Below are 27092 nucleotides of genomic sequence, written 5' to 3'. Positions count from 1 at the left end.
GAAGAAACTGTGGGACGAGCTCCACTGGCAAGAGTTAAAGGAGGCTAGTGACAAAAAAGATTCTAGGCTATTCTGGAATATTGTCAAATGGGGCAAGGGGGGTGCATAGGAGCCTCCCGACAATAATGTATCTCAGGAGGACTGGATCAATTATTTTAAGCCTCAGTTTGCAGATACACAGCCCAACAACTTGATGGTTGGCTATAGGCCTTCTTTTTACAAAGACAATTTATTTTGTAACAGTGAAGTTATGATGGCCCTGAGCACAGTTTCTAATGGTAGAGCCCCGAGACTAGATGGGGTGCCGGCGGATCTTTTTATCACTGACAAAGAGCGATGGAGTAAATACATCCTTCTCCTTCTCAACGCGGTCGCCCAGGGCGCTAACATTCCTGCGTCATGGCAATGCGCAGTTATAATTCCTGTTTTCAAGAAAGGAGACAAATTGCAACCAGGAAATTATAGGCCCATAAGCCTAATTGACACCATCCAAAAGGTGATTGGTAGGGTGGTTGTTAACAGACTTTTGGATTGGGCCGTAGAGAACAACGCCCTGTCGCCATTCCAAGCAGGTTTTTGAAAATCTATCAGCACAATGGATCAGGTTTTCCGTTTCACTCTATTACAGTGGAAGACCGTGTTACTGGGCAAGGGCAGCCTGTATACAGCTTTTGTAGATTTGCGGGCTGCCTTCGATCTAGTCCCAAGGTCTAAACTGTGGCAAGTGCTGAAGAACCTGGGCCTACCAGAAGAACTTTTGACAATGTTAATGAGGCTCCATGAGGCAAATTTTGCAAGGATCCAGTGGGGACTTCCCTGTTGAGCGAGGGGTACGCCAAGGTTGCTCGATGGCCCCCACGCTGTTTACGTTGTATATTAAGGGAGTCGTTTCCCGTATGTTGTCTGAAAATGTGGACGCCCCATCATTGGCTGGCACCAAGACACCGATTTTAATGTTTGCAGATGACACTCTGATTTTATCCAAGACCCCAAGTGGTCTACTACACGCCTTAACTATCTTTGATCAATTCTGCGAGGATCATGGACTAGAAATCAATGTGTCCAAAACAAAGCTTATGGTTTTTAACCCATGTCGTGGCCGTAGATCTCACATCGTTATGAATGGTCGCCCATTAGAGGTTGTCAACGCATTTACATATCTGGGAATCCATATATCAAATGACCTAAGATGGACCAAACATATAGACATTGCAACTATAAAACACAAACAAATAGCTGGTGCTCTTGGCTCTGAGCACAGAAAATCCTTAACAAAACCAGTAAAACCAGCACTCCAGGTGTATGAGGCCAAAGCCCTAGGATCAACACTCTACGGGGCTGAGCTGTGGGGCTACGAGAACCTTGGGAAACTGCAAATCTCGGAAAACAAGTTCTTCCGACTCATTACTAGCCTCCCTAAAGGTACTCCTTTGTTGCCGCTTAGGTTCGATCTGGGCAGGAAGGCTGTATCTGACTTAGCAAGGTTGCGCCCACTTATGTACTGGCGTAGACTTTGGACTACACCTGAACTTTCACATTACGCTGAGGGATTTATGGACATAATCAAAGCAGATGTGTTCCACAAAATAGGATGGCTGAAAGAACTTAGAAAAATATTGGGTGCCCTTGGCCTCCACATGCTATGGGAAAATCCAGAAGCTGCGTCATTTCCATCAAAGACTAATCTTAAAGAGATCTACTGGGAAAAGCTGGTTGAACGAACCTGGAACGAAACTAGCCCAGAGACTATGGCTGGAAAATTTCTGGAAGCGAAGTTTCTTCCCACCCTCGAACTTTACTGGGATATCATCACTAGCCAGAGGGATAGGAAGTTGCTTTTCCAGATTAGAGCAGGTGCTCTTCCCCTTAGATCTCTGACAGGCAGATGGGGCGGCCTATCGAATAGTTCTTGCCCATCCTGTGGAGTGCATGAAGAAACAATTGGACACTTTTTATTTGCATTTAAGTCCTATGCAGAGCTCAGACGCATCTGGCTTACCCCTATGTGTAAGAACTTAGGTACGACTAGCAGTGCGGTGGCCCTAAGAATCATACGTACCAGTGCTTCACTGTCTATAGTAACAGCCACTGGTAAATTCCTCGGCTGGTCATGGTCCATTAGACAAAAGATTCTAGACAGATTAACACAGAGGAGGTCATTGTCAGAGTGTTTATATCATATTTCATCTGTAAAATGTTATCTGATAATGTAATTGATGCATTTTTTTACTTTTTAGCTGTATTTTTAAACATAAATGTTTTTAATGGTTTTATGGTTGTTTGTAAATGCTTTTATGAGAATCTCGAATAAAGCAAATTCAAATCCCCCCAAAAAATATATAAAAATAAAATCTGTACTCTTCATCTGTTGCACTAAGTAAGTTAATCCATTGTATCCACATGGATGTAAAGCCTTAACGTTCGGAATACTTGCTTTGGTGATAGCCTCCAAGGTTGGCCCCGGGATCACGACAATTATGTGTTTACCCTTGGCCATGGCCCACTCTCTTTCCACAGCAGTCTGTGCTGCTGTCAGTATTTTTTCAGTTAGTGCAAAACACATTTCAGCATTGGTGTATCAATGTGATTTATGTGCAATTGGTACTGAGACACTTTCGTTGAATGTAACGTGTCCTTGATTGTCCAGCGATGACGCAGATCACCAGGTTCGTTGTGTTCACACGTGTGTGTAAATGTTTGAAAGCTATCATTTCAGCTTGTACGATGTTATTGACATATCAAGTCATAGAATGGTTTAATCAGTTCTGCATAATCTGGAATGTACGTTCTGCAAAAAATGAGGAATTCCAAAATTGAATGTTGTCTTTTGGATGTTGTTGGTGGTTGAAGCAGTGCACATTTCTCTAGAAAATGTATCGTAAGGTTTTGCCTTCACTTGACAGTTCATATCCCAGAAAACTGACATTGAGGTGGGCAATTTTGGTCAACTTAAAATTTAATTTGTAGCCCATGTGATCAAATCTCAAGATTATGCGATCCACTCTTGTCGAGTGTTCCATAAAGTCATCACCCGTCAGATAAATGTCATAGATATAGGACAATGTCTGTTCATCAAAATGTTGTAGTAGTTCTGTTACTTTGGCTGAAAACAGCCTGGGGCTAGACTTATACCCCTGGTGCAATCAACAGAATTGCCTCTAAGAGCCTAGTGCACTGAAAGCAGTCAAATATCTGCATCCATGTGCTATATTATGGCAGAATAATCCATTCGAGATATCTAGTGCCGTTTTGGGTTTCTTCCTCACAATATTGTTCATTGGTATAGCATTGTGTGCATTCTGTACTGCAAATGTGCAAGTAGCTGTGTTTAAATGTCTGTAGTCTAATATTAGACAATATGAAAGGTCCGGTTTCATTAGTGGAAACAAAGGATTATTCATAGTTGATGTGCAACTTTCTAATACTCCTTGGAATTTAAGTTGTTCTACGATTTCCCTAACTTATTTCTTAGCTTCATGTTTAATTGGGTATTTTCATTGAGGTTGTGGAGTTGTCCTCAATTGGATCTCATGATGAGGGGAGCCATCATCCCACCCCACATGGTTGTGGTTTAACACAGAAGCTAGTGCTAACACACACTCCTTGGCGTATGACTATTTTATTGATTATGGAACAAGTCTTGAGAAAGCAGGTAAAATGTCATAATCTCCGTTTGGGCACTCCATTACGAAATCAGGTGGCTAGTCCTTTTTACCCCCAAAAATATTGTAACCATAAGTTAAATCCTCCCAAAAGAGAACACTGATGTATCTGGGTATGTCCCCCTCCAATTGGAGTTGAATTTTGTATAAATGATGGAGAGCACATACCCTTGTATCAGGTGTTTCCACCGTGATATGCTGGCTCAGCGCTACTCCCAGCCAACAATCCATCAGGTTCCAGCAAACTATTGTGAATTTTGCTGCACTTGTCTAGCATTGTCACTGCCCATTTATCTCTCAGAAGCAGAGTCGTCAATTTCCGGGGCTGCCTGACCTTTAGTCTGGCTACCTTCTTCTTTTTGAAATTGAGTTTTGGAAAGTTTGAGTATTTCCTGTTTTATGATGTATTCAGACGAGCATTGTGAGTCCTTTTTCGGTTTCACATGCTCTTCTGAACTGTGCTCTGACCATCTACCGAACGTTTATTGGATGATTCTTGAAAGGAATGAGGCCAATGTGTATCAGTATCCTGATACCTGTCTGGCGGTCTAATATTATCACGGTTTCGGAGATTATACTGTTTTTCAGTGGATTACTGTCGAGGAGACCTACCCTTTAATTTTATCTTGCCTTTATAATTTTTTTGTTTATTTTCCCACTTTTTTCTTTGTTGAAGAGTCAGGTGCTTGCTTACAGTTATACTTTTAAGAATTGCTCTTAACTTGTAGTTTACTAGGTCTGGCTCCTAAATTATCTCTACCTAGCGAGCTTATGTTTCTTTAATAATTTTAGCTAATGTGTGCTTCTGCTTTGCTAGAGTCAACTCCCAAAGGCGTTAGCATCTAGCCAATGCTGCTGCTTCCCTGTTTATGTTATGCCCCCTTTTATGTTACTCAACATGATGGTGGATACTGCAGCAAAATTGCCAATCAGTTTCACCCACTAGTCCATGGCAATTGCTGTCTGTACTCATCATGAAGCTGTTTCAGCTTACTTCCATCAAAACAGCCATGGAAGGAGAACCATGCGCTCTGGTGTATACTGCAGCAAAGACTGTTCCCCAGGTGGTACAATCTTCCACAGGGGGAATCATCCCAGTCGGAAAGCAGATAGTTAATATACCGTGTTTTTTTTTGCTGGCCCGTATGGGGAAAAACTGCTCAAGCTGGCTTGGTTTTTTTGCAATCCAGAACGTAATCTCATCCCGTCAGATGCAAACGTTTCCCATGACTGCATTTAGCGTTTGTGGGCTGATGCTTGGAGTAGCCAATTGTGATTGTGAAGCTTGAGCAGCACACACAGGTTAAAGTGTCAATGGTTGTATAATGAACTGTGTAAGACTGCTATATATTGTTACTAAATATTTTTGCACCTCTGCTGCTGGTAAATTATCAATATTAGGATGCGGTGTGTATCCGGCTAAGATTGGACATGTAGCTTACTGAGTGGACCAAGTCTAATGTTTTCTGTTGTGTGTGGAAGAGTGCCTTTAAACCAATTTATATGTTCGTGGTAAATGAGAGGACCTCCTATTGACTTATAAGGAGTGTAGACATCCGGTATTTCATCTTCAGTGTAGGTGTGAAAAAAGTGTGTAGTGTAGTCTGAAGCCGGGATTGTAACCCAAGAATAGAACACCTCTGTCCTAAATGCTTCATGTGCCTCAACCACGAAGGTAACCTCTCCACCCCGGGCTGAGAGACCATGGTGCAATAGTTTCAGTGTAACTCCATGTCAGCTCTTTTCTGCAATGTTTAAAGGCCGGGGTTCTTCGTCTCCGATGAACTACAGAGTTGGTATACACACTGGGAAGTAATTCTTTAAAGGTTCAAGCTTGAATAGTCTACAGCCTATACATAGGGGTTACCTACTCAGCTGAGGAGGATTTTCCCTACCCTCACAGACATCTCCGGTTTGGAGGTAAGTAGTAGTCTTTGGGAAGGTACGATTGAACGTTGGCAGTGCCATGTTGTGTAGTTTACACCCTGCATTAGGGACTGTGCGTTTGTGGACAGCATAACCACTGGGATACTGCCAGACTGATTCTATGCATCCCTTCAGGATATGTTGTCATATAGACCAGCCAGCTCACAGTGCCATTCCAAGTCCCCCCAAATGTAGGCGGGTGATAATTGGTTCTGGCAACCACTGAACATGACAACACTGATCCCCAACGTTCGTAGTAACAGATCTAGAGCCCTTGCAGTCACTCATGCTCTCTTATTCTCAGAGGAATATACTTTCATGCTCTCTTATTCTCAGACAAATATACTAGGAAGACACTAATAAGCGTTTGCAATGTGGATTTCACCAACGTGATCCTTGTATAAAATAGATGTGCTGCTATGATCAATAGACAGAGGCAGTTGAAAGTTATTAGAAGTACCAATACAGTGAACAGAATAAAAAGTCCCCCCATTGTGCCTATACAGTGCAGTACAGACATACTCCTACTATGCAGTCACTAACCTATGTGTCTAGGCTGTATATTTGTTTTGCCAAGAATCCCCATAATAGATGATCCAACCCCTGTTACCTGAAGGGAAATAATGTAGGTTCTTGTCTTGGTCAAGAACTGGACACCCTTCACAGAGATATCGGCAAGCTGCTGGGCCAAAGCTTCAGCGTTTCGTGACCTGCCAATGACAGCAAAGCACTCTAAACCCAGACATGCTTACTTATTTATAATGAAAAGCATCCCTGTGAGTCCTGTGCATGTCAGCATTAGTATTGGTCTATAAATAGCTCTGTCGCCTCATGGATGATAAATAGAATGACATGTGCACAATGCGTGACGAGGCCTTGTGCTTGGTGTTCAAGGAGTCGTGATAATGTTAAGGGAAGCAGAATTTGTAAGCGGAGCAGTTTCAAAGAAACAAATCCAGTACTGTCACACATGCAAATCTGTGTAAAAGGTTAGTGTGTGAAAAGAAAGGCATCGTAAGAAACGTTTACATGGTTGGAAATTGTAGCGATCCTTTATGGACCTAACTAAGACACATGACACCGGCTCCTGCAGAGCCAGCATTGCTTCCACAAGCAGGATGCTGCTTTAAATAGCAGATCTCTGCTTGCAGGAACAATGTTATCTTAATTCTTTCTGCATGCATATTTGCGTGCAAGGAAACAGATGGAAACTCTGCTTTCTGCAAGCTGGAGCTGATTAACAGATCCAGCTTGCAGAAAGCGGAGTTATGTTTGCTTTTGCTTGTTGAGAGCTGTCAGCTCCCAACAAACAAAAGCAAACAGCTACCTCCCAAGGGTGGACACCTCAGGAGGTAGCAGAAGCTGGCCCTGGTGGGTGGTGGTCCGCAGGGCCATCTATGGCCCATCCAGGGGAGCTGCGGGCCCCCCATCTATGGCTTATCAAGAGGAGCTGCGGGCCCCTCCAGTATTTAGATCTGAGAGAGACATCTAGCCACAGATTTCTTAACTTTGAATTATACCCAGGTGCCAGACTGGATCAGAGAACTTTTCTACAGCAGTACCTCTGCACGTCGGTAGAGGAAATCAAAAGTCTCCTTAATGACACACTCCTCCAGGAGTGTGGCTCGGCCACTCGTGGGGACGTTGGCCTCCTGGCGCAGCAACTCCTTCTGGTAATTCACCACTCGTTCTCCTTCTCCGGTACTCCGCTTCTCTTCCGCTCGCTACTCGTTCCTCACTGCACACCTCAAACTCCTCCTGGGTGATGTCCCACGCCGTCCTCTGGACTTCCTCCCTTTTGGCCAATCTGATTGAACGTGCGTCATCTGGGGGCGTGTCTTCTTCACCCGTGCACGCCCAATTAAGGGAGCCTTCCCACATATCTTCATCTTGCACGGTCCATAGTGGCTGCTGATCCGTATTCCATTTGTTCTGATTTGGGGGGAGAGAGGGAGGGGGAGCAGAGTCAGCAACCCACCATTCCACAGACAGGAAAATCCCTTCTATCCGCCTAGTGTCTATGTTACAGAGCCAGACACCATTGTTTGATTCGCCAGAGCCGTCTTCAGCGTCTACTGCACCTACTTTGTCTCTCCTCCCTGACGCCAATGTATTGTCTCTTCGGCACCGGTCAAAATCAGGAACTGTGTCGGTTGAACAGTTCCTTAGAGGGGTCATCAGCCTACTCCGCACAGGTTTGTGGTTCCCCGGAGAATGGTCTCCGAAGGCTGCACAGGGGCCCTACTCATGCAGGGGCACCCTCTCACGTAAAAAAACCAGCACCCTGCCTTCAGAATTGATAAGACCTGCCAAAGGGGTGACTGATAGGTTTTTAAGTGTAGTGATTTAGATAGATATAGGGAACCTATATCTAAGTAAGTGGTGCAAGCACCAGTTTACATGGGACGCTGTAGCAGATCTGTTGTGTCATTTCGAATGGCCTCTTATGGGTGGCATAATACATGCTGTAGCCCAAGGTAGGCCTCTGCGGTACTTATGCCCTGGGTACATAGTGTACCATATACTAGGGACTGATAAGGGTACCCTACTATCCAATCTGGAGTGAACCTAAAGTACATACATAGCAGTTTAAGGGAGAAGGCAGATAGACTGGGGTCCTGGATAGCAGGATCCCAGTCAGGCTAGTCCAAAAACAGTAAGACATCAGCAAAAAGTGGGGTAACCATAAGAAGCAGACCCTACTTTCCTACATTATGGACCTGGATACTTTATCACAAAATTTTGCTCAAATAAAATCGGGTTCTCCCCTCGATCCGGTACCTCCTCATTTCTTACGTAAAGTTAAAGATGTTGTACTCCCATTCATACTGGAAGTGATAAATCTTTCTATCACCACCTGCCAAGTCCCATCTCTTTGGAAACATGCCATGGTGAAAGCTCTAATCGAGCTTAAACCTGGACGTCTTGGGTAACTATCGTCCTATCTCCTTGCTTCACATGGTCTGTAAGGTCTTGGAAAAGTATGTCAACACGATTCTCTCGGATTTCTTAGAAACCCATAATCTTCTGCACTACTCGCAGACCAGCTTTCCTCCTCAGCCTAGAACAGAAACCGTACTTCTTGCTGTAGTCGAAGAATCAAAAAAAAATCTTAACCAAGGAGGAGCAGTAGCCATCATCCTCCTTGATCTTAGCTCTGCATTTGATATGGTTAAATTTGACATACTTCTTAACAGACTTAGTATTGCCAGTGTGTCAGGTGGAGCCATTGCCTGGCTTAGATCCTACCTAAATGCTAGAACTATCCAGGGCTTTGTAGGAGAAACAACTTCTAGGAGCCTATCACTCAGTTGTGGAGTGCCTCAGGGCTCATCACTGAGCCCTACACTATCTAACGTGTATATGAGACCACTTGCTGATATTATCTTGCCATATAGGAGTAACATTGTCATATATAAGGATGATACTTAGTTGTTAGTAGCCCTTAGCCAGCCTCAGAATTCTCCCTCTGGCCTGGAATCTTGTCTTGAGAATGGCTTAGTGCATGTAATCAGGCAGTCACTGGTCATGTTAAGGTCACTCTGTATATGAATTACATTCTTTTTGGACTAAAACAAACAAACCTGTCGAATTTCAATCATATATCTCTTATAAACTCGTTTTCTGCATTTTCAGGTTAGAGAATGATTTCACCTGCTATTCTGCACCGCAGACATCTCTCTTGGTTAGTGTGTAAATCATACAAATGGTGGTAGCCCCAGATATATATACATGCTAGGAATGCTTACGCTGCAGGTCCTCATCTCGACATTAAAAATGATCCATAATGGGAAAAATGATTTAACATGGGCTGGCAAGAAACTGTGCCTCAAACCATCCATTAGGTTACCCTTAACTCCCCACTACCGCTTGGCATATCACCTCTCACAGCAGCTGCTCCTGACTCCTACTTGTAATGACTCAACATGTCCCCGTTATTGATTGGCATTGAAAGGCAGCACCTAAGCAGCTTACCAAGGCTCACTTGTGTTTATTGTGGGCAACATACATGTGACAAGGTTAGATCGCCAGCGGATGAGTGACTGTTGTCTGCAAGGACGCAAGCACACAAACAACTTAGCATTCATGGTTGTATAAAGTGGAGAAGTGTGGCTCAATGATTAGAGCGGCAGACCCTGATGCAGAGGTCTAGCCCGGGACCAGGGTTCAATTCCCCGCATCGGCGGGTCTTGGGCTCCCTTCAAATGGCAGAGGCGGATCTCTTGTGGTGTTCTTATGCTGAATGACGTGAACGGCAATCACACTCTTAAAACCTCTGATGACCTGCGCACTTAATTCGAAGTAGCTTGCTCCCAATGCTGGAAATGTCAGCTTGTGCATTGTCTGACCAGCCACAATAGCCCTGGCAATTTCTCGCTTCTAGTGTCTCTAACACTGTCATATTCTGGGTGGGTTCAACAGTGTTGTGTCTGGGCTCTATGGGGTTCTGATCCAGGCAGTGTACTGAGATGAGGTGTTCACAGAAATTAAGGCCCACTGGCAAATCATTCCGGGCCTGAAATAGTAACATGATGACTAGTCGTCATTGTTAAACACACATGACAAAGAACTGAAGGAAGCACGACTCAAGTAGGCTTATTTTAGAATACTCCATAACTGGTTTCAAGCCATTTTACTGTCAATTTTAATATCCTTTTTAATATAAAATAAATGTAACAGTTGTTAAACGTTTATTATTGTAGAAATAATGTTCAATACATAATAAATAAATGTGAACATTGTACTTGAGGTGGGATTTTAAATACATCCATAAAATTATGATTTTAATGTAATGTTTTTACGGTAATTAATTATTTATTTCAAAATTATTGCTTTAGCATTTTTTTTGCGTTCCATAGCTAATAGAAATATATAAATTCATATTTGACATAAAAATTTATTTTAGCAATTTTTTTAATGTTTAATGAACTTTTTTTACATTTTCCTACACTTTACCGTAGGGACATCTCCACCCTGTCTGTGACAACTTACTAGTACTGACTTTACCCTGTAAACTAAGCTCCATCCCCTGGTGGTTAGAGGGTGAAGACATGTAAGTCTAAAATTAGTAGAAAATTTACACTTGACAATGGCGAACTGACAAAAGCAGTAGATTTACTACAAAGTGGAAGAGTGCATTTAAATGTGTAGATTTTGACACTTGTAAATGTATATTTGTGAATAGTTCCTTTAGATTTTAATACAGGCACTTGGCAGGTGATGTCTGACACCAGTGTGTCTCAAAATTAGTGAATAGTGTTCATCCCCTAAATGTCCACAAAAATGGCTGATCCCACTCACTTCACCCCTGAAACTGTCTCTGACCCTCTCCATTTCTCTCTCTCACTCTAAGTATACTGTAATGTTGGGCTGTTATTGCATCTTTTTCTAGGACTGCTTTTGTTTTCCTGTCTGGCCATATGTGTGAGAATCAGTCTTCTCTTTCATCGCTGAACGAATATTTTTAGAATGGCATTTACATTGTATTGGTACTCACTGCTCACTCACTGTTTCATGTTCAGTTCTTAAGCATGTTTTTGTTCACTAGGTATCATTTCCCGACCAGAGGCTGAAGATATTTTAAAAACAGGGAGTGCAGGAAGCTTTTTAATCAGAATCAGTGAAAAAATCAAAGGATATGTTCTCTCATATCGCTCAGAAGAAGGATATAAGCACTTCATGGTAGATGCTTCCTGCAATTCATATAGCTTTCTTGGAGTAGACCAACTGCAACATGCAACTCTCGCTGACCTTGTTGCATATCACCAGGTATATATTTTTAATTAAGCAAAAAGTGTTTACCATTTGATCCAAAAAGCTTTTAAAAAAATCTATAGTCCTGTTTAGCTTTTATTGTATATGTGACACCTCCCAAACGTCAGCAACCACTACAATTTATTTTGTTGTCCAGACCTGTCCATGTATGATTCCTTCGTATTTTTGTGCAGCGTTTCTGTTCCTTCCATACACTGAGTTTAAAATGTTTGATGTGTAATTCTTGGTAATTATTATTTGGATTAAAAATGTTCCATCATATGAATTTTTGAAGCTGTGTGAACAATTAGATTCCAGTTTTCAAAGTGAAATTGTGCAAAGTGCCATTGAAATTGCCTCAAAGTAATTAGCATGCTTAAAACACATTTTCAGGTGAAGTATTTAAGGTTAGGTACATTTATGACTAAGGATTGTTTCCACAGAAAGAAGAGCTGAATGCATGGCAATCATATTCTCACCAATGTAAAATACTAGTCTTTCATTCCTTAGAAACTGAAATCCCCATATGGGTTGTGGTCGAGGAAGTCCACAGGCCATATCATGACGACTCTACGCAGAGCCGACTAGCTGTTTATTTGCTTTTGAGTTGCCTAAAAATTCACACATAACCAGTGCTTTAATGGGGAAAAAAGAAGTGCAGGTACTCATCAAATTGAACTGGGGGCGTGGCAAGAAGGCGGGGCTAGGAGGCGGGACAATGGGCGGGGCTAATGACACTTTAAAGGGCGCAAGAATTTTTGGGGGAATGAATAATGACAAATTGCTTCAATCTGTAATATATTTTTGATACCCTTGCATGTAAAAAAGATACTTTTAACATTCTCTTTCAAATGTTGAATATGAAATTTCCGGTGCACAAATGGTACACGAATCACATTTAATATGCAGAGATTCATCGACAATCACCATTGAGTATCCAACTTAAAAGGAGAGGCGGTGGACAAAGGTATTAATTTAAAGGGCCTACAGATGAAACCAGGGTGGGGTGGGGCGTGGAGAAATGGTTGAAGATGCCAATCCTAAACCAAGAAATCCCATTCCTTGCACTATAGTAAATGGACCCTTACGTAGTAGCATAGAAAATGGAGGAGGTCTGAGTTAAAGAAAGGGGTTATCCCTCGAGGTATTTTGGTGCTTTCTGAAAGATGTATATTAACCAAGTCAATATTACTCATTTTATTGACCTCAGAAGGATGAAAGGCTGAGTGAACCTCCTATGATTTAAAGCTGAGACCAAGAGGTCAAACACACATTTTTTAAGTGGATGTATTAGGCCACTGAGTAACCATAACACCAACCCCCACCATACTTCTTGAACATCTACCAAGTACCGGCTAAACCTGGGACAGTCCTGCTTTAATTGCTCTGCCTTGCTTCTAACAGTGCTGCTCTATTAGCCACAGTTGCCCATTCGGGTGGTGGGGGCGGGTAGTAGAGGAGAATCAGTGTAGCTATGAAGCACATTTAACCTAACTGGCTTGACCCTGACTATCTCTGCCTGCATCAGTGTCTTTTCCTGAGTCCCGACACGAGAAACACCATTGTGAAAAGAGTCAGCTACCTGCACAGCTCAAACAGTATGAGGAGAGGCAAGAGCCTACGGCACATGACTGCCCCACAAAAGAGTTTGCTATAGGCTAAACATTCCATGTTTAGGGCAACCAGTATCACCATCTTTAGTATGCTTTATCTTTCTGGTTATGGGATAACAGAATGGTATACAGCACTGACATTGACGTGCGGCCCCAGATCCAACAGCAGCACTAGGCTGCACCCTACTCGACTAAGAACTGACATCAAAAATATGTTAAATAATCATGCAAGCATTTATTTAAAGGTTACGTGAAGTTAAAGAAAGAAAGTAACTAGGGTGTCTTGCACATCTTAACTTTACCAACACTTGTTTTTAAAAACATCTTGCAGCAAGAGTATAAACAATATATAAAGTCTCTCCCCAATTAAAAAAAGTGTTAATTTATCAAGATGCAGAACTGTCTATCCTTATTACATCAGAATATACCAGTGCACCGATAAGCATTTTTTTTGTTTAAAGTGATAGTTTTCAAACGTGAATTTCAAAACATTAATTCTTCCCTCCACCCAGACAACAATGGCAATATTGATCTTATGTTTATCCTCTTGAGCAGCCTGGGTTCCTATTGTCCATGATCTCTATAATTTATCAATCAAACACAGGGGAGGATTTTGTAAAGCGTGTATCCTGAAGTAATATTGCTAGGTTCTCCTATATGTGATAATGAAGTAAAAGAAGGGAAAGTATAAACAATTGCATAGGATCACACAATTTGTTAAAGTGGGAAAGCCAGGATTAAGCCCAGATTTTCTGATTTCTCGTCAACTGCACAATGTGACACCAGAAAACCTGGGATTAATCCTGGCTTCCCCACTTTAACAAATTGTGGGATCCTATGCAAACAAAAATGGTGGCGAGAACCCATGATATTCACTAAACCACTTGTTAGGTACAAATCTAAACACCACTTCTGGTGTAAATTGGAGAGTTGTATAAAGGACAACAGCCATAAAAACGGCAATATACTGAAGACCAAAACAGTGTATAGCACTCCAAGGCCCCTCAAAAAGGAAAACTCTACATCTGTGATTTTCTAAAGGCCTGCTAGCCCAGATACCAGTTGCTGCTGCCTGCTAGCCCAGATACCAGTTGCTGCTGCCTGCCTGCCTGCTAGCCCAGATACCAGTTGCTGCTGCCTGCTAGCCCAGATACCAGTTGCTGCTGCCTGCCTGCCTGCTAGCCCAGATACCAGTTGCTGCTGCCTGCTAGCCCAGATACCAGTTGCTGCTGCCTGCTAGCCCAGATACCAGTTGCTGCTGCCTGTCTGCCTGCTAGCCCAGATACCAGTTGCTGCTGTCTGCTAGCCCAGATACCAGTTGCTGTGGCCTGTCTGCCTGCTAGCCCAGATACCAGTTGCTGCTGTCTGCTAGCCCAGATACCAGTTGCTGCTGCCTGCTAGCCCAGATACCAGTTGCTGCTGCCTGCCCGCCTGCCTGCTAGCCCAGATACCAGTTGCTGCTGCCTGCTAGCCCAGATACCAGTTGCTGCTGCCTGCTAGCCCAGATACCAGTTGCTGCTGCCTGCCTGCCTGCTAGCCCAGATACCAGTTGCTGCTGCCTGCTAGCCCAGATACCAGTTGCTGCTGCCTGCTAGCCCAGATACCATAGCCCAGATACCAGTTGCTGCTGCCTGCTAGCCCAAATACCAGTTGCTGCTGCCTGCTAGCCCAGATACCAGTTGCTGCTGCCTGCCTGCCTGCTAGCCCAGATACCAGTTGCTGCTGCCTGCTAGCCCAGATACCAGTTGCTGCTGCCTGCTAGCCCAGATACCAGTTGCTGCTGCCTGTCTGCCTGCTAGCCCAGATACCAGTTGCTGCTGTCTGCTAGCCCAGATACCAGTTGCTGCTGCCTGCTAGCCCAGATACCAGTTGCTGCTGCCTGCCTGCCTGCTAGCCCAGATACCAGTTGCTGCTGTCTGCTAGCCCAGATACCAGTTGCAGCTGCCTGCTAGCCCAGATACCAGTTGCTGCTGCCTGCCTGCCTGCTAGCCCAGATACCAGTTGCTGCTGCCTGCTAGCCCAGATACCAGATGCTGCTGCCTGCTAGCCCAGATACCAGTTGCTGCTGCCTGCCTGCTAGCCCAGATACCAGTTGCTGCTGCCTGCTAGCCCAGATACCAGTTGCTGCTGCCTGCTAGCCCAGATAACAGTTTCTGCTGCCTGCTAGCCCAGATACCAGTTGCTGCTGCCTGCTAGCCCAGATACCAGTTGCTGCTGCCTGCCTGCCTGCTAGCCCAGATATCAGTTGCTGCTGCCTGCTAGCCCAGATACCAGTTGCTGCTGCCCATACATTTAATTGTACCAACGAACTGGCCTAAATAAATGCCAAATACAAAGTACAATTGGGTTGGGGGGTCACCCCAAACAAACTCACCTGAAGATCCCTTCTTGGAGAGAGGAGCCGGGCCAGCAGCGAGGACCGGAGCGAAACACAGCAGCAGTGGCAGAAACAGCAGGAAAGGAATGTATTAGATTCCTTTCGTTTTGTTCCTGCCTTTGATGGGCCCCTTGGAGAGATGTAATGCAGGGCACCGGTGTTAATCGCTGCAGGTTCCCCTGCATTACAGAAGCACGATTTAGTGCTTGTGTTCTGTGTCTTTTGCCACGTTCTTACTTGTTTTAAGTTTACTTGCTCTTCCCATCGTTTTGCATTTGTTTGTGTCTAGACCTCTCACACCAGCAGTGATTGGACGAATAAATAAATAAATAGAACATTTTATCACCTAACTATTAAATTGAACAGTGTAATCAGTCCGCTCTAATCTGAAATAAACCGTTTTCTGGTAGAAGAGGTACCCTTTCCCCTCCCTATCAGCATTCCTGAATCTGTCAAGAGCTGCAGGCACCGGGAGATGACCATTTAAAATCACACCCCAGACGTGATGTCTTGAGTTAAATCCAAGAGCAGGATGTTTAGACCCACACGACCATCATCCCCCAGCCGAGGCAAGTGGGCAGATGAGAGCGCCATTAGCCATTATCAGCATGTGCAGTGTCAAGTTAAAACCAAAGATTTACGCCCTCCGCCCCCTGTCCGGGGGTGGGTCTGAGAGCAGCCATTCACTCCTCCCAAACAATGCTCACACACAATACCCCACAGGCCGACACACGACCATCCTCAAATAACTTTTAGAAAAAGCAGGTTGGGATGTGTGCCCCCCCCCGTGGCTGCCCCCTGCCGCCCCAGCTGGGACCTTTTCAAATTCACTTCCAACGCTGCAGGGCACCTGCCGAGTAGGAGAACAAAACCCGGCACACAGGGCGCAGCCGAGCCAGCCTGACAATGGGCAGATCTGTGCAGCTCAATCGGGCCATCCGATGGGCTTTCCAGCTCTCAGGAGAGGGGGAGCTCTTACTTTAGTGTGCTTTGTACTGCAGGGTGTGAAACCGGTGTGAAATGGCCAGCGTGTGAGCATGAGTCACAGTATAAAGCGGTGACGCATGCTCACTATACCTAAAACGTCGACCTGCGTGAATGAGTACTGGTACTCTCCTTTTGTAGGGAAAAAGTGCCGGTACTCTTGGAGCGAAAAAAAAGAAGTGCCGGTACTCAGTACCGGTGAGTACCGGCCCATTTAAAGCACTGCACATAACTAATAATTTTGCACTGTAGCAAGCTATCCTTAACGGTGGAGGGGCCAAGCCCCGCACATTTTGGACATAAAGAGTGTCTGTCAGATTAAGCAAGGGTCAGTCTGACAGACGTCCTTTTTTTGCAGGTCAGACAGCCAGGAGCTAGACATGCGATAAATGTGCAGTCTCCTAGCTGCCTGAGATGAACTTTGCTGGGCTGAGAATGTCACAGCTCTTACCAATCCTACTCTGTGACGAGATGTGGACTGCAGTCCCAATCCTCCAGGCACCTCCGAGGCTTCTCTCGCTGAGAGCTGCAGCATTTAAGTATTATTTATTGACTGTTTGGTGTGTAGATATATGTATAAATGTATGTATATTTGTGAGTGAGTGTTGTGAATGGATATCTGCGCGAGTGGCTGCATGTAAATGCATGGGTGTGTATGTGTGTGCCCCCTCTCAGTTGTACTTGCCAGCCGTCACTGAAAGAGAAACCGTCTATGCTTACTGAGGCAGGAAATGAGGGGGATCTCACAGGATCCTGGTTCAGGCAGCTATTTGTGAGCCGGATCTGAGATCCAGCTGATCCTGTGAAAAATGCAGAATTTGTTCCTTTTTAATTTTCTTACCTTTGAACACAAGTCAGCAGCTTTACAAAGGCCCTATTTAACAGGCTATAAGCCCTTCTGTTGTTCAAATAGCCTGCAGGGAGCCATCTGGAGCCTAGCATTTGGACACCAATGCAGTGGAAGGAACTTATCACTTCACCAGTACTTTTGAAAACCCATGATTTGAAGGCACGTTTTTCACATCATTCAATCTCCCCTATGCCAGAAATGTGTATGCAGTGTAAGAATGCCAGATTTATTTGTGTATGAGTAATTGCTCAGTAACTAATTAAATGGTAACTACTAATTTAATTTGTAATTCTTTTATAGAGCTACTTATTCCAGTGTAGAGTGTCAGTACTTTACATCACACTCAGAGCAACAATAAATCCTACAAGTATGTAAATCAATGTACAGGAAATGTTCCATAAGACAGTGAGTATTATAAGGAGTAGGGGCCACATATTGTCCACACTTGTAGACATTATATGTTAAGAGTGCATGGTCGGGAGAAACACAAAGTCAGGATTTGAAGCATAACATAATGATTGGGGTTGCCTATACTAACAAGACTTTATTGCTTCCCAAATAAACCCATCTTTGCACACTTATAATAACTGCAGATTGAGAAAATACAATACGGATCTAAACCCACGATTTGCAGTGTGTATGCAGCTCTTCATGCCGGTTCTTAGTTTACTGTGCTGTATTTGAATAACTACAGCTTATGAACTGGAAGTAACAAAAGGATATCCATGTCAAAATCTGTAACCCAGTTACCTATCTACCTGAAATACAAATCTGTGATCTGCATGTTACACAATGTGCTTTGCAGCTGGCATTTTAACCATCTGTGCACTCCCAGAATCATTCTAGCCGCCAGTTATCTCACCGTTATGATCCCCCTGAAAATTGCTGGGCATGCAAAGATCTCTGCAGCAGGTGTCTTACCTCTACAAGATACTTGAAAATGTAGCCACCCCATTTCCGTTGCCATACCTTGCCTTCAATGTATGGGTTCCCGATTACGAATTCCAGAACTGAGGCTGACAGTTTCTGACTTCTAGGCATACATTAATTTGGCGAAATTCCTAGTTACATGTTTGAACTTTAGGCACCTTGCTTGCAAAACACAGGCAGCTACCTCTGTTCAGAGCCATTATGGTACAGCCCCAAAGCTGAATATGGCAAAGGTCAGGCTCTCAAAACAATATGATCAGAGTATCTCTCCAAGGCACTGTGGGGAGAGTAGGGATTTATCGCCACCTAATGACCGCAATTACATAGTTAGTAGAAAATGAAGAGGTCTCGGTGCTCCCACAAAATATTCTCCTTAGGTTACTGCTCTTCAAGGAGACACTGAAGTGCAATATAATTTCAAACAGTCATGTTCTACCACTGTGTTCCATCATTAGAGTTCTTGGAAACATTCCAAACAAAAAAGCACACCTTCAGAGCACATGACTAAGCCCATTAATGTGAGAGTGTCAGTTTTGTTTTAGTTATGATAAGTTTATTTATTGAACTCCATATGCTAATTGAATAACAATAATTGAATAACTGAGCACAAAGCACTGACCTTTGGTGTAAAAGGCAAGAGAGAATGATGCATTCCTGCAGTCTCGAATTGCACAATAAATGTTTCATTTTTGAAAAAAATAGTGCTTCCAATAAGTGGTAAAACCTATCTACTTAATTGTGACAGTAAGAAATATTGAAAAATATATATCTTTGTTTTAATTTTAAAGTCTTTATTATATTTTTCTCATTACATTTGTGTCCTGTTTTATATATTTTGATAGCTCAGCTCGTGCTTTAGCTCCTACAGACAGGTCAGAGCCTGGCTGTGCTCTACCTCCCCCTTGACTCCCTTGAAATATAGTGTCTCCTATGTCCATGGTAGAGCACACACTTTTCAAAAACACACTGGCCTCCCCTCTTGGCAAATTTGAGAGAAGCTGACTCTTACTTTTAAAAGTGCCCGGTGGAGGAGCAGTCATGCAGTATTATGAAAAGCAGAGGCCGTACCATGATGGACCGAGCACCAGGCCCATGTTTATAATTTTTCATGCAACGCAAAGCAGCAAGACAACTTTCTGCAGTGCGTGAATGGGAGTGGGCAGGAATATGACATATTTGCCATTATATAGCGCTTTCCTTTCCTCTCCTTGCACTGGCACTCTCAGTGCAGCCTACCGCCAATGCAGGCACCCTTGCTTCATTGATCAAGGGTGCCTGCATTGCAGACAGGAGTATTTTGTGCAGGAAACATGCTGCAGAGTGAGGGATACAATTATTGTTCCTTCCCAGGTCTACAAGTGTTGGTAAATCTGGGAAAGTGTCAGAATGCATGTGTAGAGGCCTGGGAACAGCCGGGCTCCACACATGTAACGTCTTTGCTCGCAGTATAATGCAAGACAGCGATTTTCATTTCCTTTTATTACACCAAATTTATCAAGTCATGCATGGCCACACAGGGTGGCCCTTCGTGGCTTAGTAAAACTGTTTCTAGGTTTTGCCTTGTGCTAGGTCACCTTGAGTGATGCAGGGGTGCTGCAAAAGACTGATAAATCTGCCCCCTGATTTTAATGCATGAGGTGTCTAAAGTGCAAACATGCAACTCTGAATTTCTCCAAGTTAATGTTTGAACTGTAAACAGAACAAGTCTGTTTCCTCTTGTTCTGTCTAAAGTTCAGACATTAACTCAGGGAAATTCCGATTTATATGTTTGAACTTTAGACACCTCACACACAAAAAATACAGGCTTACTGGCCATCATAATACAACCAAAAGGGGCGTGGCCTGACTGCCCATGGAATAAGACATGCCTATCGGAGCTCCTGCCCCTAGCGGAGTCCCTGGGGACATGTATCCTTCATGTCAGCAGGCTTTGTCCTTCTGCGATGTTGGGGCTGACCCCTGGTTAAATGGGGAACTGGCTGAGCCAGTTACCTGTGTCCACCGACTGAGAGAATTAATAATCCGAGCCCGAACCCTCCGATGAGCTAAGCTAGCAAGATGGTGACTGCTGGGCTGCCCTGAATACGGCTGCCCGAGGCCACCACCGGTGGCCACTCAGGAGGGCAGCCCTCTAGTAACAGAGGGCTTCCCCTGCCCCCCCTCCCTCACCTTACTCCTCCCCTGGGCAGGAGGAGTCTCGTAGGGAGCGAGCGTGGGGGCTGTGATGTCACGTCCGGTGCAGCAGGCAGGGCGAGGGGTACTTAAGTCCCCCTCGCCATTTTACCTGCCTCTTTGCTGCACCGGACGCGTCGTGAGGGCCTCGTGGACACACAATCTTGAGGCCTAGGGCTTGACTGCTGGTGAGTGCGTATCCAGCGTCGAACATTCCCCCACCCTCTGCTCGCTCCCTCCGCTATGGAGGTCGCTGCTGGGCTGGGCGGCCTGCTTAGTAGCGGGCCGCTGAGGGGGGACGTGTCGGCCGTTTCCACAGGGTGCCTCCGGCCTGGGGCATTGTTGCACCGTTAGCTGGATGGCAGGGTTCGGGGTGGGGAAGGCCACAGCACGGGTAAGTGGGGCTGTCCTTTGCGTGAACTCACCCCCCCTCCCATTCTGCTCGCTCCTCCCCAACACAGGGGTCGATGCTGGGCCGGGCGGCCTGCTTAGGTGCAGGCAGTGAGGAGGGGTGAGTCCCGCAGCAGACATGGCGATCTTCCTGGGGGCTAACGCCGTCGTTTGGGCCGGGGGCCGGATGTCCGACACCCTCCGCCAGGTGGGAACACCGCCTGGGCAGCAGCAAGGAGGGCTGTGAAGAGCGCGAACGTAGAGCAGCCTAGCCGTTCGTTGCTACACTTCCCTGCATCGGGCGGGGGTTGCTATCCTTTCCTTCACCACTCCTCGTTCTGCCTTTAGCCGGAGCTCCCTGCTGTTACCAGGTACACTTGCACAGTGTAGGGGCCATCTTCGGTCTCGGGGGTGGGGGGGGGGGGGGGGATGTGGGGTGGGCCGGGCCGGTTCGAGTGAGCATCCTCCTCGCAGCAGAGCTTTTGTCCCCCCCTTTTTTCTGGTTCCTCGTCGCGGTTCCTCTCCCGTCCGGGTCGGGCGACCAGGCCTGGCATCCGCCGCTTGCCCAACGGGGGGGGGGGCATGCACATCGCTGGAGGCAGCCGAGACGTTGCGTGTCGTGGAGGAAACATAGGCTTCCACAGGACATGTTGTCGGATGCAGGATCTTTGATAGGAAGCACTTTAACAGGAAGTCTTTATATCCCGCCTAGGCCTTATGTCTGTGGTGAGGTCCCGCAACCAACCATCCCCGGCAAATACTGGATGTTAACGTGGTAGCAAGGTCACAGAGCAAGTCAGAGGATGTAGCTCAGTGGTAGTGCACATGCCTGCATGTATGAGGATCTGGGTTCAATCCCTGGCATCTCCAGTTGGTCTTCTTGCAGCTAGTTAGGTAGCCAGCGGTGCGCTCAGCGAGCTGCCGCTCGCCATAACGTGATGATGTGCAGGCGCACAATTTGGTTCATATCTTCCCACAGAATTGTGACCGATTTCCATATTTTAAAACTAGAATCACTGTGCTTTTACATTTTCAGAGCCACTTGCACTTTTTGTTGCTAAAACTGCAAATAAAGAAACATAAAGTGGTTTTGCATTTTCAGCTTGTTTAGTTTATTTGAAATGCCGTATTAAAGTATCTGATCTAATTAGATTTCCGATGGAGAAGTTGAGCAGTTTGCAGACTTGGGCTTGAGGGGTGTTTCGGCCATCGCGCAGGAAATGCAGTGCCCACGCGTAGGTCCGTGTGCCCCTGACGTAGTATGCAGCAAGGATTGGACATTCAATCCGACTGTCTGTGCGGATCCTCGCTTTCCTAAGTGTACTTTATAGAGCTGCAGAATCCACACGTCAGACGTGGGTGGGTCGGGGCGAGACCCCGAAACTGCTCCCTAACCTTCCATTGTTTTCCCCTGGTGCGATTTTGTATAGGCTGGGTCGCTTGGCAGGCTTTGTCACCACCGCAAGCCCTGCGCGTAGGTCTGCAAACTAATACCGTCTTTGAGTGTGGCAAGAGCAACACGCACTGGTTAAAATGAACCCGCTAAGCCTGAATGATTGAGTGTTTAAACAGAAGCTATGGGGTTCCAGGCTGCTCCTTAGTGCCTGCGCATTGCAAAGGGGCCGGTTAGCTCAGTTGGTTAGACCGTGGTGCTGTTAACGTCAAGGTTGGGGGTTCGATCCCGGTGCGGGCCAAAGTGTACTTTTCTACTTTCAATTATAATGTCCTGCTCAGGTAGCACACGGCGTGTACTGCACTGACGCGCTTACCCCGTAGTAGGGAAGCAAGCAAATTAATTATTAGACGGAGGTGAACCTTGGGTTTTATTTTCATGAAACTTCCCTCTGATCAGCGTGGACGGGGGCCCCAGCGGGTGCGAGGGAGCCGCATGTTCGAGCGGGCGGTCACCATACATAGTTCGAGTCAACCTTTGACAAAACTAGCTGCCCTGTGGTCAATAAGATTTTTGGGTGACGCACACGTGGCACACAGATAGTAACATATTTGCAGAGTTGACACTCCAATACCAGACAGCCAGGTCTAATTGGATCGTGGCTTTTCTTGGTTGGATGCACTCGTGTCACCTGGAACAAGCACCAAGTTACAGCGTGCTTTGCTTTTAATGCCGTCAGCCATCCACCTGGTTCAGCTCCCTTAGGAACGGCGTGTGGGCACGTGATTATAGCAACATTGTTACCGCGTTGATATTTATTTATTTATGCGTTTTTCCTATAGCGCAGACTTTACCCGAAGGCGTTGGAGCGCTTCACAATAGAAACAAAATTGAAACACAAGAACATTACAAGTGAACATATTACATAAGCAAAAGTTCCATTACATGAGGCAAATGTGACCATGTGAGCAAACAATATCGAGAGGTAGCACACGGTGCATTACAGGAGGATAAAGTGATGTGTGCAGTTTACACTAGCGCTCAAAGTACCAATATAGGTTAATACCTCACAGGCGGCAGCGCTCTCACCTGCTTGAAACAGGGCACTACTATATTTGTCCTTGGGGAAGGTTACGGGTTCCCAACTGCAGCGCTCCGTCACGCACTGAGCGGGTTCACGCTATCATATGGACCTCAACTGGGGAAAGGAGTTCAGGCAGCACGCGGGCCCCAGACAGTGTCTGCGGAGGACAGCATGCCCTGACGATATCTGCAGCAGCCCACCCCGGAATTGCGGTTTTTGATAAGTACAGTTCCTATATAGAGTGGGGGGGGTCGTGTAACCGTGGGCAGAGCATACGTGCTCAGCCAGCATCCGACGACCGCCCCCCCTTTTTCTTCCGGACAGCTTTTGGGTACAGCTGGGCGCCCTAAGATCTTGGAACTCTGCCTTGGTACAGTATAATAGTGCGCAACCTTTCACGATGTGTACTTTCTGCCACATGTTCCGGTATTGATTGTATACGCTTGGGGTCTGCTCACATTTGGAGTATTAGTAAATAGCGGGACATCTACGACATGCCAGTCCGGCATTGCTGGATTCCTAACCTTAATATGTCACTTTGCAAGAGGTGAATTGCTCAAAGTAACGGATTGCCTAAACTCCTGTGATCCTCTCCATGGAGACGTTGTGCATATGGCTCTGGGGTGGGATATTACGTAGGACAGTTGTATTCGCCAGCATTTAGCTGGAGCGCGGTTAGTTTTCGAGCTAGGTGCATTTCTCACAGGCGTCTGTCCGTTATCCAGTTTTACATTGCGCCGTAAAACTTGACAGTCTCAGGCAGTCTTATGTGGAGGATTTTAATATATTCAGTTGGAAAGGGAATTGGCAAGGACACAATTTTTTCCCATGCCTGTGGGGCCACATTCAGGGCGACTGACTCCGGAATCTGGGGACCACGGTTCATTCTCTGGCTCCGGCGGCAGATTAGCCCAGCACCAGGTGACTCTGGGCAATAGCTTGCTTATCTTCCCGGACGCAGAAAGGATAGGGATTCACACGTTCATCGTAACAGGCATTCAGTTACACCGTCCTTGCTTAACGCCGTTGGTCACTCACTTGGTGCGGTCCCCCTGAGGAACGGCTTGTGGGTACTTGAGTATACAACAAGGTTCTGCATTGATATGCTCAGGCGGCAGCGTTCTCACCTGCTTACTTATCAAGGCACTTCTCTGGGCCGCAAATCAGGTGATCCATAGTCTTGGCTCGACTTGCGAACTGTGGATCCTGGGCAAAGCCGTGTTTCCCCAGGTCTAGCAGTTTGCCCATGTCTGTGTGGAAGGTAACGGGTCCTCATGCAGAGCGCTCCATCACATGCTGGGCGGGTCCGCGCTCTTCATGGGCTATTAATAGGTATAGGATTCAGGCAGTACTGGGTAAAATAGAATGTAGCAATGTTCCAACCCCAGGTGCCTCACCCTGGAGCATTTTGGTACACCGCAGGGAGTGATTTGCGATTCAGTGGAACGGGTGCGCCACATACTGTCTTGGGTCAACATCTTGTCACTATAGTCGCAGGATACTAGGAGCTTTTTTGGATGGTGCAGAGTTTGCATGCCTACAGATCCCCATCAGACAGCTATTGCGCAGACCCAACATCGGACCTGATAGAACTTACACCATTTAGGCCAATCTGGGAGAGAGGGTTGGGCAACCTGTGAGGGTTGGGACGGGTCACTGGGCAAGCCTTGCCAGGACAGCAAGAATAAACATAATAATTGCCAGTGTGGCAAGAATCATTCAGCCAGTTTGGAGCGTCAGAGAATGCTCATGTCCTCAAACAGACAACCCTGAATTATATTCCTTAATGTATATAATTTCATATGGGTATTTTTTAATGTATTCAGTGTAATTAAATTCAAGAACTATGAGTTCCTAGGAAACTTATTTCTAAGCTCAATATACACATAGGAAGACAACAGATTAGCCAACATAAAGACACGGTTACAGGTCAGCGACAAATACACGGTCACAGGACTGCAACACACGCTTTACACGATATGGAGCCTCGATAACCAGCTTATAAGAGGTCCACTGGTCCTCCTCTGCGAAGGTTGTCAAGCGACACCTCCTGTCAGGTTGCCCCGGGGCCTGAAGAGGATCTGGCCATGTGGTTGAGTTTCTGTCTGACTCCAACGGGACGGTGATCTGGAGGGCGCCATGCGTTGACAGTCCTGAGATCAGCATGTTCACGGATGCTTCAGGGAGGGAGGGCTTTGGAGCAATCCTGGGCGAACAGTGGTGTGCGCTGGAATGGCCCAATGCCTGGCGCAAGTGTGGCATTACGTCCAACGTCACGGTGCTTGAGTTCTTTCCTATGGTCATCGCCCTCCACCTCTTGCTGAGTCCGTTTCAGACAGAAAGATCCTATTCTGGTCCAATAACATGGTGGTGGTCCAGGCAGTAAACGGACAATCAGCCAGATACCCTTTGGTGCTATGTCTACTGAGGGAGCTTGCTAGTGGGAGCCCGCGTTGCAATAGGGAGTTTAGGGCCAGACACATTGAGGGAGCCAAATATGGGGCAGCTGCCGCTCTCTCTCGTTTTCAGCGGTCTCTGGCCCCAGGTACGAGGAAACGCTATGGTAGCCACCTGTCTGCATTCTACAACGTAGTGGAAGACTTGGACTTAACAGGGTTACCACTGGAAGACAGAGTGCAGGCGTACGTGGCATGGGCAAAGAGACAAGGCAAATCCCACTCCTGGGCCTGGGGTCACCTGGCGACAGTCAGTCATGATGCTAGGTTGAGAGGGGGCCAGGACCCAGCAAAGTCTTTTGTCATCAGGACACCTTCGTAAGGCTGGTCTAGGGAGGAGCCGGGGGTCCCGGGCGGTAGATCCCCCATCGATTTCCCCTTTCTCCAAGCCATGCTAGATGTTCTGGATGCTGTACCCCACTCTCACTTTGAGGCTTCCCTGTTTTCAGCTGCGTTTTGCCTAGCCTTCTTCGGAGTTTCCTGCATCAGCGAGCTGGTGGCACGCTCCACAAGCGACAGTCAGGGGACGCTCTGGGGTTGGCAGAGATCAGCCAGGACCGTAGTTTACCATCCACCTCAGGAGATCCAAGACCGATCAGGCGGGCTAGGGGGTGGTTATTGAGTTGAGCAGGCTGGGGGACCCCCAATACTGTCCTGTCTCTTTAGTCAGGGATCACCTCGCGCTGCGCCCCTCAGCGCCTGGGTACCTTCCGATCCACGCAGACCTCAGCCTGCTCACAAAGTACCTGATGAAGAGAATCATGGTCAATGCCTTTCCAGGGCAGGCGTACTTAGCCGGGGCAAAAAGTTCTCCAGCCACTCTTTCAGAATAGGGGCTGCCACCTCGGCTTTCAAAGCAGGCATGCTGCTGGTGAGTGTGCAAAAATGGGGCGCTGGGGTCCCTATGTTACAGGCGGTCTATCTGCCCATGAGGCTACATTGGCTGCAGTAGTTCGCAGTGTGGTGTGTTCTACCGTTGCATTCGTTGCAGTGTGTTTTGCAGGGTTGTGTATTTTCATAGTGAAGAGATTAATAATACAACGTAGTTTGAAACTTGTCCTTTGCCTTACCAGGGTCGAGAGTGTGGATCCTGGGGCACTCCACCATCTCCAGGTTAGCACGGTGGGCATCGATCAGGAACTGGACACGTGGATTCGCAAACACAGAGTTTGTGTGGTTAGGTTTCCCAGGCATGCGCTGGAACAGCCTCACGATTAAACTTGAGCTATCACTAGCCTCACTCGGAGCACCACCCTACCACTGGCCACACCTCTGGGGGGCAGCGATCTCACATATTCGGAAGGACCATCTTACTCCACAGGATTAAAGTGAGCGGGGGAGGACTGTAAACGCATGGGGCAAGGTGAGATTTGGTGGCCAGAGATCGTGCCACGTAGGGGGTGGCAAGGTGCTAAATCCTACGAGGCAGGAGAGCGGTCTAGGAGATGAGTCTACAGCACCATGCACAATTTCACTGAGCGAAAGGACTGGGATTCATCAG

General features: G+C 46.2%; 1 protein-coding gene across 2 annotated transcripts in view; it reads left to right on the top strand.

The window, feature by feature from the left end:
• Window positions 1-27092, top strand: part of SH2D4A (SH2 domain containing 4A) — a 606680-nt gene that overhangs the window by 552588 nt on the left and 27000 nt on the right. For both annotated transcript variants that reach the window (XM_086961815.1, XM_086961816.1), the window contains one exon: window positions 11137-11357. In XM_086961815.1, the coding sequence (XP_086817941.1) occupies window positions 11137-11357 (221 nt within the window). The remainder of the gene's footprint in view (window positions 1-11136; window positions 11358-27092) is intronic.

Source organism: Lissotriton vulgaris, chromosome 3_1, assembly GCF_964263255.1.
Source record: "Lissotriton vulgaris chromosome 3_1, aLisVul1.2, whole genome shotgun sequence".
NCBI classification, from domain to species: Eukaryota; Metazoa; Chordata; class Amphibia; order Caudata; family Salamandridae; genus Lissotriton; species Lissotriton vulgaris.
The sequence above is the reverse complement of the archived record's forward strand: the minus strand, read 5'-3'. Positions and strand labels throughout refer to the sequence as shown.